This window comes from Oncorhynchus gorbuscha, linkage group LG20 (genome assembly GCF_021184085.1).
Source record: "Oncorhynchus gorbuscha isolate QuinsamMale2020 ecotype Even-year linkage group LG20, OgorEven_v1.0, whole genome shotgun sequence".
Lineage (NCBI taxonomy): Eukaryota > Metazoa > Chordata > Actinopteri > Salmoniformes > Salmonidae > Oncorhynchus > Oncorhynchus gorbuscha.
In genome coordinates this window covers 3,505,010-3,522,328 of record NC_060192.1, presented here as the reverse complement: position 1 = coordinate 3,522,328, position 17,319 = coordinate 3,505,010, and the positions used below count along the sequence as shown (strand labels likewise).

General features: G+C 42.3%; 1 protein-coding gene across 3 annotated transcripts in view; it reads right to left on the bottom strand.

The window, feature by feature from the left end:
* The window catches only part of LOC124006760 (microtubule-associated serine/threonine-protein kinase 3-like), a 164,992-nt gene that overhangs the window by 126,827 nt on the left and 20,846 nt on the right, over positions 1-17,319 (bottom strand). For all 3 annotated transcript variants that reach the window (XM_046316886.1, XM_046316888.1, XM_046316887.1), the window contains exon 2: positions 6,308-6,461. In XM_046316886.1, the coding sequence (XP_046172842.1) occupies positions 6,308-6,461 (154 nt within the window). The remainder of the gene's footprint in view (positions 1-6,307; positions 6,462-17,319) is intronic.

Here is a 17,319-nt window from a genome sequence, read left to right as displayed (position 1 = left end):
TATATATTTTTTTTTAATATCCCTTTGAGCACGGTGAAGTTATTACACTGAACTAAAATATAAAACGCAACATGTAAAGTGTTGGTACCATGTTTCATGAGCTGAAATAAAAGATCCCAGAAATGTTCCATACACACAAAAAAATGTATTTCTCTCAAATGTTGAGTTCAAATTAGGGATGTAAACTATTAGTGAGCATTTCTCTTTTGCCAAGATAATCCATCCACCTGACAGGTGTGGCTTATCAAGAAGCTAATCAACATGATGTTTACACAGGTGCACCTTATGCTGGGGACAATAAAAGGCCACTCTAAGATGTGCAGTTTTGTCACAACACGTTGTGAACAGAGTGCCCCATGGTGGCACTTGGGTTATGGTATGGGCAGGCATAAAATACAGACAATGAACACAATTGCCTTTTATCAATGGCAATTTGAATGCACAGAGACACCGTGATGAGATCCTGAGTCCCATTGTCGTATCATTCATCCACCGCCATCACCTCATGTTTCAGCATGATAATGCAAAGCACCATATCGCAAGGACCTGTACACAATTCCAGGAAGCTGAAAATGTCCCAGTTCATCCATGGCCTGCATACTCACTAGACGTGTACGATGAATGGCACGACAATGGGCCTCATGATCTCATCACGGTATTGCTGTACATTCAAATTGCCATTGATAAAATGCTAATTGTGTTCGTTGTCCGTAGCTTATGCCTGCCCATACCATAACCCCACCGCCACCATGGGTCACTCAACGTTGACATCAGCAAACAGCTCGCCCACACGACACCATACGTGGTCTGCAGTTATGGGGCCGGTTGAACGCACTGCCAAATTCTTTAAAATGATGCTGGAGGTGATTCAGTTCCCGCCAATATCCAGCAACTTTGCACAGCCATTAAAGAGTGGGACAACATTCCACAGGTCACAATCAACAGCCTGATCAACTCTATGTGATGGAGATGTGCTGCACTGCATGAGGCCACAAGATACTGACTGGTTTTCTGATCCAAGCCCCTACTTTCTTTTTTAAATATCTGTGACCAACAGATGCATGTCTGTATTCCCAGTCATGTGAAATCCATAAATTAGGGCCTAATGAATTCATTTAAATTGACTGATTTCCTTTTATGAACTTTAACTCAGTAAAATCAATGAAATTGTTGCATGTTGCATTTATATTTTTTTGTTCAGTGTAATTACACTTTGGATGGTGTATCAATACACCCAGTCACTACAAAGATACAGGCGTACTTTCTAACAGAGTTGCCGGAGAGGAAGGAAACCGCTCAGGGATTTCACCATGAGGTCAATGGTGACTAAAACAGAAGCCTGTACAGAATAAAAGATGGATTCAAAAACGGAATTGACACTGAAAATAAGGAAGCCTGTTTGTTCAAAAACAAGGCACACTAAAGTAATGCTGCAAAAAAAATGTGGCAAAGCAATTCACTTTTTGTCCTGAACACAAAGTGTTTCATTAGAGTTGCCCCAAACATGTTACTGAGTACTACTCTCCATATGTTCAAGCATAGTGCTGGATGCTTCATGTTATGGGTAAGCTTGTAATCGTTAAGGACTGGTGAGTTTTTCAGGATGAAAAAAGAAACGCACAGGCCAAATCCTAGAGGTACTCCTGGTTCAGTCTGCTTTCCCAAACATGTTACTGAGTACTACTCTCCATATGTTCAAGCATAGTGCTGGATGCTTCATGTTATGGGTAAGCTTGTAATCGTTAAGGACTGGTGAGTTTTTCAGGATGAAAAAAGAAACGCACAGGCCAAATCCTAGAGGTAAACCTGGTTCAGTCTGCTTTCCATTAGACACTGGGAGATTAATTCACCTTTCAGCAGGACATTAACCTAAAACACAAGGCCAAATCTACACTTGGAGTTGCTTACCAAGACGATGGTGAATGTTGTAGAGTGGCAGAGTTACAGTTTTGACTTAAATCTGCTTAAAATCTATGGCAAGACTTGAAAATGGTTGTCTAGCAATGATCAACTAATTTGACAGATCTTGAAGAATAATGGGCAAATATTGTACAATCCAGGTGTGCAATGCTCTTGAAGACTTACCCAGAAAGACTCACAGCTGTAATTGCTGCCAAAAGGTGATTCTAACATGTATTGACTCGGAGATTTGAATACTTACACACTTCATATTTCATTTAATTCATATTCATTCATATTTCATACTTCATGAATACTTACACATATTTCATTTAAAAGAGAATTGCTAACATTTCTAAAAACATGTTTTCACTCTGTCATTATGGAGTTGTGTGTGTGTGTAGATGGGTGAGAATACAAATACATTTTGAAGTCAGGCTGCAACAGCAAAATGTGGAATAAGTCAAGGGGTATGAATACTTTCTGAAGGCACTGTACATGAACGGCTGCGAAATGTAGCCTATATGGGTGGCTGCAAAATGTAGCCTATATGGGTGGCTGCAAAATGTAGCCTATATGGGTGGCTGCAAAATGTAGCCTATATGGGTGGCTGCAAAATGTAGCCTATATGGGTGGCTGCAAAATGTAGCCTATATGGGTGGCTGCAAAATGTAGCCTATATGGGTGGCTGCAAAAGCCTGGGTGGCTGCGAAATGCCTATATGGGTGGCTGCGAAATGTAGCCTATATGGGTGGCTGCGAAATGTAGCCTATATGGGTGGCTGCGAAATGTAGCCTATATGGGTGGCTGCGAAATGTAGCCTATATGGGTGGCTGCGAAATGTAGCCTATATGGGTGGCTGCGAAATGTAATGTAGCCTATATGGGTGGCTGCAAAATGTAGCCTAATGGGTGGCTGCAAAATGTAGCCTATATGGGTGGCTGCAAAATGTAGCAAAAAATGTAGCCTATATGGGTGGCTGCGAAATGTAGCCTATATGGGTGGCTGCGAAATGTAGCTGCAAAATGTAGCCTATATGGGTGGCTGCAAAATGTAGCCTATATGGGTGCAAAATGTAGCTGGGTGGCTGCAAATGTAGCCTATATGGGTGGCTGCGAAATGTAGCCTATATGGGTGGCTGCGAAATGTAGCCTATATGGGTGGCTGCGAAATGTAGCCTATATGGGTGGCTGCGAAATGTAGCCTATATGGGTGGCTGCGAAATGTAGCCTATATGGGTGGCTGCGAAATGTAGCCTATATGGGTGGCTGCGAAAGTCTAATCAAAATATGCTCAACAAAGTTCCATGTCGCCCAACGTATAGCCTGAGTAAGCAGAGTTCTGCCAGCTCTGACCATTAGACCCAGACAGACAGCGATAGAGAACATAGTCTTCTTTCACACTGATCTGCTCTAGTCTACAGCACTAGAAAGACTTAGCCCAACACGAACACGGACAAATCGCACCAACTCAGACAACTAACTAGCTATAAAGCCTGATTGTCCCATTGCGTAGGATGCAAAATGAGACGGGTGAGACGGGGAGTCTGATCACATTTGATATGCCTGGCAAACATGATGCACATGCTTTGACAAGTTAGAATTCAACAACTTACAGAAGCGCCTTTGTCTAATGTGGGATTTGCAATATGTGGCTGAGGAAGCAAACATTCGGTTCTGTCAGCCACGCTGGCACTGCTGAAATTGGCTGCACTCAACAGCACTGTCAGGACAACTCTAAACTAAATGGGCGCCTGAAGTGGCGATGGAAAATGAGAGCAACAGACGAGTTCAAATGAAATGTAAAAAAACAAGCACCAACACATCACGGAGAAGCTATTCAACACAAGTCAAGACCAACAAAGTAAAACCATGGTGAGATTTAAAATGGTCTGTCTGTCTGTCTGTCTGTCTGTCTGTCTGTCTGTCTGTCTGTCTGTCTGTCTGTCTGTCTGTCTGTCTGTCTGTCTGTCTGTCTGTCTGTCTGTCTGTCTGTCTGTCTGTCTGTCTGTCTGTCTGTCTGTCTGTCTGTCTGTCTGTCTGTCTGTCTGTCTGTCTGTCTGTCTGTCTGTCTGTCTGTCTGTCTGTCTGTCTGTCTGTCTGTCTGTCTGTCTGTCTGTCTGTCTGTCTGTCTGTCTGTCTGTCTGTCTGTCTGTCTGTCTGTCTGTCTGTCTGTCTGTCTGTCTGTCTGTCTGTCTGTCTGTCTGTCTGTCTGTCTGTCTGTCTGTCTGTCTGTCTGTCTGTCTGTCTGTCTGTCTGTCTGTCTGTCTGTCTGTCTGTCTGTCTGTCTGTCTGTCTGTCTGTCTGTCTGCATGTCTGCATGTCTGCATGTCTGCATGTCTGCATGTCTGCATGTCTATGTCTGCGTGCATGCATTTGTGTGTGCGCGTGACGTGGTGTGAAGGCATCATCCTTCACATCATCCTACACATTAACCAACCATTTAGCCTTCCCAATCTCTGGAAAAAAACATCTCCCATCTCCACAATCTCCCGATTTCTTCTCACATGTATGAGAGCCTGCCTGACTCATGGAAAGAGGCTATTACACATGCATAATGCACAGGGACATTACACATGCATGAGCCTTGCATTACCAAAACGGCCTGCTTTTCGAATGGGCCTTTCCTCATGCATTTCAAAGAGGCTGACGGAAATGTGATGTTGAAGAGGATTCTCATCCAACTCCATGTATGGTGACCTCCCAGCACAAAAGCACTTCACTTCAGGTAGGGTTACGGGGGGGGGGGGGAGATAATTTCTCTGTTATTAAACCTAGGGAACATCACTTTGTGTGTGTGTGTGTGTGTGTCTTACAGTCACCAATTATTTCAGGTGGAAATATTTTCCCTCCTCCATCTATGCCTTTTCCTCTGTAACAGTTATCTACCTCGTCACTAAGAAATAGGACCTCAGTAAAAGAAAACTCCTCTGCTTTTCTACCTGTATCCTGTTTAGTAGGGAAAAGTCGATTCACATCTTTTTGAAACTCAGAGGCACAACCTGAACTTGTCTAATGAGAACAAAGATTGTGGTTTCCCCTTTTGTCCTACAGTGTGTCCTCCTGAACATGACCCCGCTGCTCTACGACACGCCTCCTCCCCGTGGCATCCGGTGCCTTGCTGTAAGGCCTGGAGGGTCGGACGGTAAAACAGGATGACACACAGAGACAGGAAGGAAAACGATGATCCGGAGATGGCTTCCTCATCAGCACTCATCAAACACCAGCCAGGAGAGTAAATCCCTAATTAGTGCCCCGGTTGGAGCACAGCTCCAGGTCACCCCTCACCACATTATTAAACTGGGTAAATCAAGATGTAGCCTAGGCCTATTCACAATAGAAGCGAATGCATATTCAATACAACTGTGTGCATACATTGAGTTATTTCATGGGACACCAGATGAAAAGCAATCTGTTTCCCTACCATTTGGGACTCATTTTAATCGTACTGATCAACAACATTTGCATAGAAGCAGCAATCGTTCCTTTTAGAAAAGTGTGCACTGTCTAAGATCCATGACGTCATTCACTAACAGTCATTCACTAACAGTCATTCACTAACAGTCAGTTCGATGCTAAAGCACATATGCAAATGATTGAGAGAGACCGGAGGCTGGGAGACAAAGTGAATGAATGACATTTTGTGACAAACCGCTTTGAAATCAGCAACATTTTTGCATTAAGGTTTGCATTTAATCACAAACAAGGTACTAGGGTAGGGAATTGATGTTAGCTTCAGCTGTACGCTAGCAAGGAAAGTTAGCCTAGGAAGCTGGAAGCTACCGGTATCTTCATTGTAAAGTGTTCTTGCCTGTAATGGACATGGTTTTGCGAACAGTAATTAACACATTCAACATTTCATGTTGCATTATTCAAGTGTGTTAAACTTCTGTGCAGCATGAGTGGCGATGCAGCCCGGACTCCCAGTGAGTGCAGTGGTTCCTCGGGACAGGCTAGAGCTGGGAATAAGTAAGTGGAGCAGGCCAGATGCTCTCAAACTATAAGGGGACATCAGCTACACTGATAGGCAGACATGTTTTATTTATTTAACCTTTATTTAACTAGGCAAGTCTTATTTTACAATGTCCGCCTACCCCGGCCAAACCCTGCCCTAACCCGGACGATGCTGGGCCAATTGTGCGCCGTCCTATGGGAATCCTGATCACGGCCAGTTGTGATACAGCCTGGGATTGTAAGTAGGGTCTTTAGTGATGCCTCTAGCACTGAGATGCAGTGCCTTAAACCGCTGCGCCACCTCTTAAGTCAGTAGGTACAGAGGTTTTGGTATATCATGGAACGCTAGTGTGCGTGCATGCATATATATATATATATATATATTATTGTGTTTCTGCATATGCGTGTGTGTACCCTGCATGTGCACCTGCAGGGCCCGGCCCTGTGGTTATTACCTGTGAGAGCGCTCCCTAGGCTCCCTCTACGGAGGTTCATGCCGTCCTCACAGAGTGGTCTCTTGAATTTGAGGGCGAGGCCCACGCCGTGGATGACCTCCAGGTTGGTGGACTTCCGGAAGGGCATGGACGGAGGGTACAGGATGTTATCCAACTGCAGGAGAGGAGGACAGATGGTGGTTAAGTTAGGTCAATGGCTCCCAAATTGTGGATCAAGAACCACACTGGTGGGTTATGGCCAATTCATATTGAAGAACTTGTCACAGGAACTTGGTAGTTTGGAAGCTACGGGGGTACGGTGGTGGGGCTGAAGGCGGACGTTGGTGAACATTTTTTACATGGTTCTGTATCACTCAAGCCTGATTAGAGATCACTTGTGCGAGCAGCAAACAGTAGACCATACAGTACAGTTAAGGTGCTGAATTATCATGCAAGCATACAATCCAACGACACAACGATGGTAGAGATGACTAACATTACAAATAGCCGCCCAGGTCGAGTACAATGTGAGTACAGTTGCTGCACTGTAAAAAAAAAAAAAAAAACTCTGCATTTTCAAATCCTTGTGTACACAAACACTGTAATATGTGTTGCATTGCACACTTTGGAAAATGTTGCATCATCCTTGTAAAACCTATTGATGAGTAGATGTGATGTCAATAATAGCTACAGTGGTTAGCTAGCTTGGAGAAGGTATTTAGTGTTGAGTGCCAGTGAGTCAGTGATAATAATCCAATTTAATTTCAGTATATTCGGAAAGTATTAAGACCCCTTAAATTAAAATAGTCGTCGTCCCCCTCAATCTACACAATACTCCATAATGACAAAGCAAAACAGGAGTGACTTTGTAAATGTATTTTTTAAATTTAATTTAAACAGAATATTACATTTACAAAGTCCGGGATCTGACTGGGCCACTCTAGGACATTCAGAGACTTGTCCCGAAGCCACTCCTGTGTTGTCTTGGCTGTGTGCTTAGGGTCGTTGTCCTGTTGGAAGGTGAACCTTCATCCCAATCTGAGATCCTGAGCGCTCTGGAGCAGGTTTTCGTCAAGGATCTATCTGTACTTTGTCTGTTCATCTTCCCCCGATCCTGACTAGTCTCCCAGTCCCTGCCACTGAAAAACATCCTCACAGCATGACGCTGCCACCACCATGCTTCACCGTAGGGATGGTGCCAGGTTCCTTCCAGACGTGATGCTGGGCTTTCAGGTCAAAGAGCTCAATATTAGTTTCATCAGACCGGAGAATCTGGTTTCTCATGGTCAGAGTCCTTTAGGTGCCTTTTAGCAAACTCCAAGCGAGCGGTCATGTGCCTTTTACTGAAGAGTGGGTTCCATCTGGCCACTCTACCATAAAAGGCCTGATTGGTGGAGTGCTGCAGAGATGGTTGTCCTTCTGGAATGTTCTCCCATCTCCACAGAGGAACTCTGTCAGAGTGACCATCGGGTTCTTGATCACTTCCCTGGTCAACGGCCTTCTCCCCAGATTGCTCAGATTGGCCGGGCAGCCAGCTCTAGGAAGGGTCTCGGTGGTTCCAAACTCCTATTTATGAACAATGGAGGCCACTGTGTTCTTGGGGAACTTCAATGCAGCAGAAATGTTTTGGTATCCTTCCCCAGATCTGTGCCTCGACACAATCCTCTCTCGGAGTTCTATGGACAATTCCTATCACCTTCGACCTCCCCCTCCCCAAAAACGTATGCAATTGCAAAACATGTTGGTATCTCATTCATTACGGCGGTGAATCAATCAATAAGGGCTGACCCCAATTAGTCGACTGGTCGATTGTCGCCCAATAGCGTAAGTTTTTTTTTGTCGAGCAGTAGCAAATATATATATATATATACAGTATCAGTCAAAAGTTTGGACACAAGTAATCATTCAAGGGTTTTACTTTATTTTTACTATTTTCTACATTGTAGAATAGCGAAGACATCAAAAACATGAAATAACATAAGAAATCATGTAGTAACCAAAAAGTGTTAAACAAATCAAAATATATTTTATATTTGAGGTTCTTCAAAGTAGCCACCATTTGCCTTGATGACAGCTTTGCACACTCTTGGCATTCTCTCAACCAGCTTCATAAGTTAGTCACCTAGAATGCATTTCAATTAACAGGTGTGTCTTGTTAAAAAAACATTTGTGGAATTTCTTTCCTTCTTAATGCATTTGAGCCCATCAGTTGTGTTGTGATAAGGTCATTTTTGTAATTTTTATTAGGATCCACATTAGCTAATCTTCCTGGGGTCCAACACCAATTAACATGACATTACAAACAACCAAGACTTGACAAACATTCAACAAGTAGACAATACAGAGAGGTATTTAAATTGAAAGGAAACACATTTAACATTCAGTTGATGCTTTCTATTTCCTGTTCAGTCATATGACACATTACCACATTAGATGTTCTGTCTATTTCCTGTCCAGTCATATGGTCTACCACATTAGATGTTCTGTCTATTTCCTGTCTAGTCATATGGTCTACCACATTAGATGTTCTGTCTATTTCCTGTCCAGTCATATGGTCTACCACATTAGATGTTCTGTCTATTTCCTGTCCGGTCATATGGTCTATCACATTAGATGTTCTGTCTATTTCCTGTCCAGTCATATGGTCTACCACATTAGATGTTCTGTCTATTTCCTGTCCAGTCATATGGTCTACCACATTAGATGTTCTGTCTATTTCCTGTCTAGTCATATGGTCTACCACATTAGATGTTCGGTCTATTTCCTGTTCAGTCATATGGTCTACCACATTAGATGTTCTGTCTATTTCCTGTCTAGTCATATGGTCTAACACATTAGATGTTCTGTCTATTTCCTGTCTAGTCATATGGTCTACCACATTAGATGTTCGGTCTATTTCCTGTTCAGTCATATGGTCTACCACATTAGATGTTCTGTCTATTTCCTGTCTAGTCATATGGTCTAACACATTAGATGTTCTGTCTATTTCCTGTCTAGTCATATGGTCTAACACATTAGATGTTCGGTCTATTTCCTGTTCAGTCATATGGTCTAACACATTAGATGTTCTTTCATTTTTTTTCTAGAAGGTGGATTTACTTTTTGCCCGAGAAATATGGATTGGTAAAAAGTTAGATTCAGCTATAGCTCTATATAAAACTGTAGATTTAAGGTGATTTGTCCTTGTTGTTTTCGATGACTTGAATTTGCCTGTCTGGTCCGGTGGTTATGAGTGTTGCTAGTATGTACTAATTAGACTGAAGTACTGATTTTTGGGGGGATTTTTAAAAATACATAATTCCTAAAGAAAATCAGAAAACCAGATAGTAATTTGTTTTCAACGTGAAGCCATGAGAGATTCTCATGCATTTGACTAATATTCATTCAGATAGACCAATGAAGAGGTAATCTGGCAGCCCTGTTTTGAGCCATTTGGAGCTTTTTAAAATCTTTCTTTGCTGCAGATGAACATATAACTGGACAGTACTCTAAGTGTGATAGGACCAGGGATTGAATCACCTGATTCAGAGTGCTAGATGTTACATGCGGTTGAAGTCAGAAGTTGACATACAGTTAGGTTGAACTATGGTTTTGGCAAGTCTGTTAGTAGATGTCCTATGTGCATGACACATGTACTTCTTCCAACAATGGTTTACAGACAGATTATTTATTGTATCACAATTTCAGTGGGTCAGAAGTTTACATACACTAAATTGACTGTGCCTTTAAACAGCTTGGAAAATTCCAGAAAATTATGTCATGGCTTTAAAAGCTTCTGATAGGCTAATTGACATCATTTGAGTCAATTGGAGATGTACCTCTGGGTGTATTTCAAGGCCTACCTTCAAACTCGGTGCCTCTTTGCTTGATATCATGGGAAATTCAAAAGAAATCAGCCAAAATTTACACCTCCACAACTCTGGTTCATCATTGGGAGCAATTCCCAAGCCCCTGAAGGTACCATGCTCATCTGTACAAGTAAAAAGTGCAAATCAATCCCAAAACAACAGCAAAGTACCTTGTGAAGATGCTGGAGGAAAGAGGTACAAAATAATCTACATCCACAGTAAAATTAGTCCCATATCGACATAACCTGAAAGGCCGCTCAGCAAGGAAGAAGCCTCTGCTCCAAAACCACCATAAAAAGGCCAGACTACGGTTTGCAACTGCACATGGGGACAAAGGTCATACTTTCTGGAGAAATGTCCTCTGGTCTGATGAAACACATTTTGAACTGTTTGGCCAGAATGACCATCGTTATGTTTGGAGGAAAAAGGGAGAGGCTTACAAGCCGAAGAACACCTTCCCAACCGTGAAGCATGGGGTGGCAGCATCATGTTGGGGGCGGCTTTGCTGCAGGGGGACTGGTGCACTTCACAAAATAGATGGCATCATGAGGAAGGAAAATTATGTGGATATATTGAAGCAACATCTCAAGACATCAGTCAGGAAGTTAAAGCTTGGTCGCAAATGGGTTTTCCTAATGGACAATGACCCCAAGCATACTTCCAAGGTTGTGGCAAAATGGCTTAAGGACAACAAAGTCAAGGTATTGGAGTGGCCATCACAAAGCCCTGACCTCAATCCCATGGAAAATGTGCGGGCAGAACTGAAAAAGTGTGTGCGAGCAAGGAGGCCTACAATCCTGATTCAGTTACACCAGCTCTGTCAGAAGGAATGGGCCAAAATTCACCCAACTTATTGTGAGAAGCTTGTGGAAGGCTACCCAAAACGTTTGACCCAAGTTAAACGATTTAAAGGCAATGCTACCAAATACTAATTGAGTGTAAGTAAACTTCTAACCCACTGGGAATGTGATGAAAGCAATAAAAGCTAAAATAATTCTCTACTATTATTCTGAAATGTCACATTCTTAAAATATAATGTTGAATTTAAGACAATACATTTTTTACTAGGATTAAATGTCAGGAATTCAGAAAAACTAAGTTAAATGTATTTGGCTACGGTGTATGTAAACTTCCACTTCAACTGTGTGTGTGTGTGTGTGTAAACTTCCACTTCAACTGTGTGTGTGTGTGTGTGTGTGTGTGTGTGTAAACTTCCACTTCAACTGTGTGTGTGTGTGTGTGTAAACTTCCACTTCAACTGTGTGTGTGTGTGTGTGTAAACTTCCACTTCAACTGTGTGTGTGTGTGTGTGTGTAAACTTCCACTTCAACTGTGTGTGTGTGTGTGTAAACTTCCACTTCAACTGTGTGTGTGTGTGTGTAAACTTCCACTTCAACTGTGTGTGTGTGTGTGTAAACTTCCACTTCAACTGTGTGTGTGTAAACTTCCACTTCAACTGTGTGTGTGTAAACTTCCACTTCAACTGTGTGTGTGTGTGTGTGTGTGTGTGTGTGTGTGTGTGTGTGTGTGTGTGTGTGTGTGTGTGTGTGTGTGTGTGTGTGTGTGTGTGTGTGTGTGTGTGTGTGTGTGTGTGTGTGTGTGTGTGTGTGTGTGTGTGTGTGTGTGTGTGTATATACAGTATATAAGTATTCTAGTGGTCGACCGATTAAAAATCGGCATGGCCAATTAAATAGAGCCGATTTCAAGTTTTCATAATGGGTAATTGGCATTTTTGAACGCCGATAATGGCCGATTACATTGCATTCCATGAGGAAACTGCGAGGCACGTTGACCACCTGTTACGCCAGTACAGCAAGGAGCCAAGGTAAGTTGTTAGCTAGCATTAAACTTATCTTATAAAAAACAATCTTCACATAATCACTAGTTAACTACACATGGTTGATGATATTACTAGGTTAACTAGCTTGTCCGATGTTGCATATAATCAATGTGGTGCCTGTTCATTTATCATCGAATCATATAGCCTACTTCGCCAAACGGGGGATGATTTAACAAAAGCGCATAAGAAGTCAAGGTAAGTTGTTAGCTAACATTATACTTATCTTATAAAAAACAATCAACCATAATCACTAGTTATTACTACACATGGTTGATGATATTACTAGTTTATCTAGAGTGTCCTGTGATGCATATAATTGATGCGGTGCGTATTCGCGAAAAACGACTGTCCTTGCGCCAATGTGTACCTAATCATAAACATCAATGCCTGTCTTAAAATCAATACACAGAAGTATATATTTTTAAACCTGCATATTTAGTTAAAAGAAATTCATGTCAGCAGGCAATATTAACTAGGGAAACTGCAATCTGCCCTAACCCATCTGGACAAGAGGAATACCTATGTGAGAATGCTGTTCATCGACTACAGCTCAGCATTTAACACCATAGTACCCTCCAAACTCGTCATCAAGCTCGAGACCCTGGGTCTCGATCCCGCACTGTGCAACTGGGTACTGGACTTCCTGACGGGCCGCCCCAAGGTGGTGAGGGTAGGTAACATCTCCACCCTGCTGATCCTCAACACTGGGGCCCCACAAGGGTGCGTTCTGAGCCCTCTCCTGTACTCCCTGTTCACTCACGACTGCGTGGCCACGCACGCCTCCAACTCAATCATCAAGTTTGCGGACAACGCAACAGTGGTAGGCTTGATTACCAACAACGACGAGACGGCCTACAGGGAGGAGGCGAGGGCCCTCGGAGTGTGGTGTCAGGAAAATAACCTCACACTCAATGTCAACAAAACTAAGGAGATGATTGTGGACTTCAGGAAACAGCAGAGGGAACACCCCCCCTATCCACATCGATTTTAAGTTCCTCGGCGTACACATCACAGACAAACTGCCACTTCAACCTCAGGAGGCTTAAGAAATTTGGCTTGTCACCAAAAGCACTCAAACTTCTCCAGATGCACAAATCGAGAGCATCCTGTCGGGCTGTATCACCGCCTGGTATGGCAACTGCTCCGCCCACAACCGTAAGACTCTCCAGAGGGTAGTGAGGTCTGCACAACTCATCACCGGGGGCAAACTACCTGCCCTCCAGGACACCTACACCACCCGATGTTACAGGAAGGCCATAAAGATCATCAAGGACATCAATCACCCGAGCCACTGCCTGTTCACCCCGCTATCATCCAGAAGGCGAGGTCAGTACAGGTGCATCAAAGCTGGGACCGAGAGACTGAAAAACAGCTTCTATCTCAAGGCCATCAGACTGTTAAACAGCCACCACTGAGTGGCTGCTGCCAACACACAGAGTCAACTCCAGCCACTTTAATAATGGGAATTGATGTAAAATATATCACTAGCCACTTTAAACAATGCTACCTAATATAATGTTTACATACCCTACATTATTTATCTCATATGTATACGTATATACTGTACTCTATATCATCTACTGCATCCTTATGTAATACATGTATCACTAGCCACTAACTATGCCACTTTGTTTACATACTCATCTCATATGTATATACTGTACTCAATACCATCTACTGTATCCTGCCTATGCCTCTCTGTACCATCACTCATTCATATATCTTTATGTACATATTCTTTATCCCCTTACACTTGTGTGTATACGGTAGTCGTTTTGGAATTGTTAGCTAGATTACTCGTTGGTTATTACTGCATTGTCGGAACTGGAAGCACAAGCATTTCGCTACACTCTCATTAACATCTGCTAACCATGTGTATGTGACAAATAAAATTTGATTTGATTTGAGGAATAAAGATTGTTTTCTAAATGAAAGTTTGACCATAATGACCAAAGGCTCATATTTCTGTGTTTATCATACTATAATAAAGTCTATGATTTGAAATTTGATAGAGCAGTCTGACTGAGCAGTGGTAGGTGGCAGCAGGCTCGTAAGCATTCATTCAAACGTTACTGCGTTTACCAGCAGCTCTTAGCAACACTTGCTTCACAGCGCTGTTTTAAAAAATATATATTTCACGTTTATTTAACCAGGTAGGCTAGTTGAGAACAAGTTCTCATTTGCAACTGCGAACTTGCCAAGATAAAGCAAAGCAGTTCGACACATACAACACAGGGTTACACATGGAATAAACAAACATACAATCAATAATACAGTAGAAACATCTATATTTTTCAGCAGGGCTGTTGACCGGGGTAGGGGTAGCCAGGTGTAAAGCATGGCCAGCAGTAGAAAAATGCTTATTGAAATTCTCAATTATGAATTTATCGGTGGTAAAAGTGTTTCCTAGCCTCAGTGTAGTGGGCAGTTGGGAGGTGTTCTTATTCTCCATGGACTTTACAGTGTCCCAGAACCTTTGGGAGTTTGTGCTACAGGATGCAAATTTCTGCTTGAAAAAGCTAGCCTTAGCTTTCCGAACTTCCCTGAAAAGTTGCATATCACGGGGGCTGTTCGATGCTAATGCAGAACGCCACAGGATGTTTTGTGCTGGTCAAGGGCAGTCAGGTCTGGAGAGAACCAAGGACTATATCTGTTCTTGGTTCTACATTTTTTTGAATGGGGCTTATTTAAGATGGTGAGGAAGGCACTTTTAAAGAATAACCAGGCATCCTCTACTGACGGAATGAGTTCAATAACCTTCCAAGATACCTGGGCCAGGTCGATTAGAAAGGCCTGCTCGCTGAAGTGTTTTAGGGAGCTTTTGACAGTGATGAGGGGTGGTTGTTTGACCGCAGACCATTACGGATGCAGGCAATGAGGCAGTGATCGCTGAGATCTTGATTGAAAACAGCAGAGGTGTATTTCTAGCACTGTTTTGATTACATGATCATGCCAGACTGCCTAGACAGAGAGAGAGACAGGATCATGCCAGACTGCCTAGACAGAGAGACAGGATCATGCCAGACTACCTAGACAGAGAGATAGACAGAATCATTCCACCTGTGCCAACCTGTTCTGGCAGATTAAGCCATACTTAACATTTCACAGTAGTGTTGACTTTGCTAGGGGACACACCATTTATTGACCAGGGTGCCAAACGGAGAAAGTAGAGAGCAACAGAGGAAGGTAAAGTAAGATATCAAAATGTGCGCACTTAGGCTGTTGACAATGTTATATGGCTGATTTCACACTCGTTACTTTACCAAATTTCCAACCAGTGTGTGATTATTTGTTACTTTGTGATTACCATGGAGAATGTAAAAGAATGCAATCAAACTCAAAGTGAAGTAATCAGACACGTGTCACAAGCTTGTCATTTCCCCCAAACACATGAACACTGTCGCGTACAAGCGTATTTAGGTTGAAATATCATTCATATCGATTATAATAACAGAGTAAAAAGAAGTTCACACACAGCACCCTCTTGAACCGAACCATATTTTTCAGCATTCTAGAACACAGACTTTGTCAATTTGTTTAATTAGAAGGCAGGTGAAATCTATTAAAAATGCATATTTTTAGAGGGTCTGCCTTTTGAAAGTACTCAACGCCACTATGCCATTGAGTCCTTTTGAAAGTACTCAACGCCACTATGCCATTGAGTACTTTTGAAAGTACTCAACACCACTATGCCATACTAAACAACACTACTTCATCAGCAGCAGGCAGGAATAGTGGGTTATGAATTGAACGGATGGTGTATTTACTGTGGCTTGTTTGACATTGGTCCTTCGCTGCTTTCAATGCGTTTAGTCTGACTAGGTGGAAAAGTTTAGAAAAAGTCCCGCGATTCAATGAAAAGACCAGTAAAAAAAATGTTTCCGTCGATTTGTATATATTGTGACGTGGGCCTATGAAGTGCTTTGTTAATTTTCTGCAAGTTCATTCCTACTGTTAACTTCTGCAGCAAAGTGGTAAAAAACACGAGGTACTAGACCATTTGTTGTGTGGAAGAAAAAATGTATAACTCACATATTTGGGTGCCATCCCACCACTGTGAGAGTATTCAAACATCCCTTATTAAAAAAAAGGTACTATTGATCATTAACCAGACTCGTCGTGATAAAAAGGCAGATAAGACTTAACACAGATGGACTTTAAAAAACAGCCATAGTCAAATCAAATGAGGTCATGATTGGGCTGGGGCCAGACATTTTCGAGAAGTGCCGCTCCAGAGTACAGCTAAGTTCAATAAAAAACAAATTGAGGCAAAAACAAACAGGACTCATTTGGGAGGTCATTCATCGTCTGACTTGACTGGATGAACTCCTACTTTCAATAACAATAAAAACAGGACTGGCGATAGCCAGGAGTTCCATATGCAAATCCCTTTAAATAATTACCCCTCATATACTCATGTCTATGAAGAATTCATTTACTTCTTTATGAAGACAAATGACACATTATCCAATAAATTGTCTAGAGTGTGTGGGTTTGCAGGTTGCACTAAACTAAGCAGACCCAAGAGAAGAGTCGTAAACCCAATCAAGGATCAGCCAACCAATCTCATCTGTCAAACATGTACTACTCTGACATTCAGGTAGGGGCTTCAAAACGGTGAGGTTACAGTGAATTGCCGTCATGTCACTACTCGTCTCCCTTTGGGTACAATTCTGACAAAACAAGTCCAACAATATTTTAAAGCCCACACTAAAAGCAATGCATTAAAACCAAAGCAAAGGATTGTTGCTTATTGGGTAAGTCCAGGTTGTCCCTCCGTTTCAGTCCGATTTCTTCCGTTTGGTGCATAATAAACACAACCCAGTTATTTTCAGTCCCAGCCTACCGAGAAGAGTATCAGCAGGATTTGGGCCTATTTGTGGGGGTAGGTGTTCAAGGGAAATCAACAGAGATGAATGACAGTGATGTAACAGGGTGCTGTGTAATTTAGAAGGAAAGACCGATTATAACTCAGTCTCAGCACTGTAGTGACCTCTGTAAGCAGCTTAGGGACATGGAAAAAAAAACAAAAAAAACACACAAAAAAAAAAAAAAACTGGTAAACAGTCCCCCTCCAGGTTGACAACTTAAAAGTCTGCCTGTCAGTCTTAGTAATATCAGACAAATCTGTTGGAGGACAGCCTGAATGACCCAATTTACCACAGGGAGTTGGTTCAAAGTAACCCTAACCTATGGTCTAGGGTGAAATATTTCCAAGCTCAGGATGACCCTCAAACTACCATTGGGTCTGTTTATCAGCCTAAAAGAGGAAACGGCTACAAATCTAGAAAGGAAAGCAGTCAGGGTAACGCTAACCATCTGCGCGTCATAAAAACAATGTCATA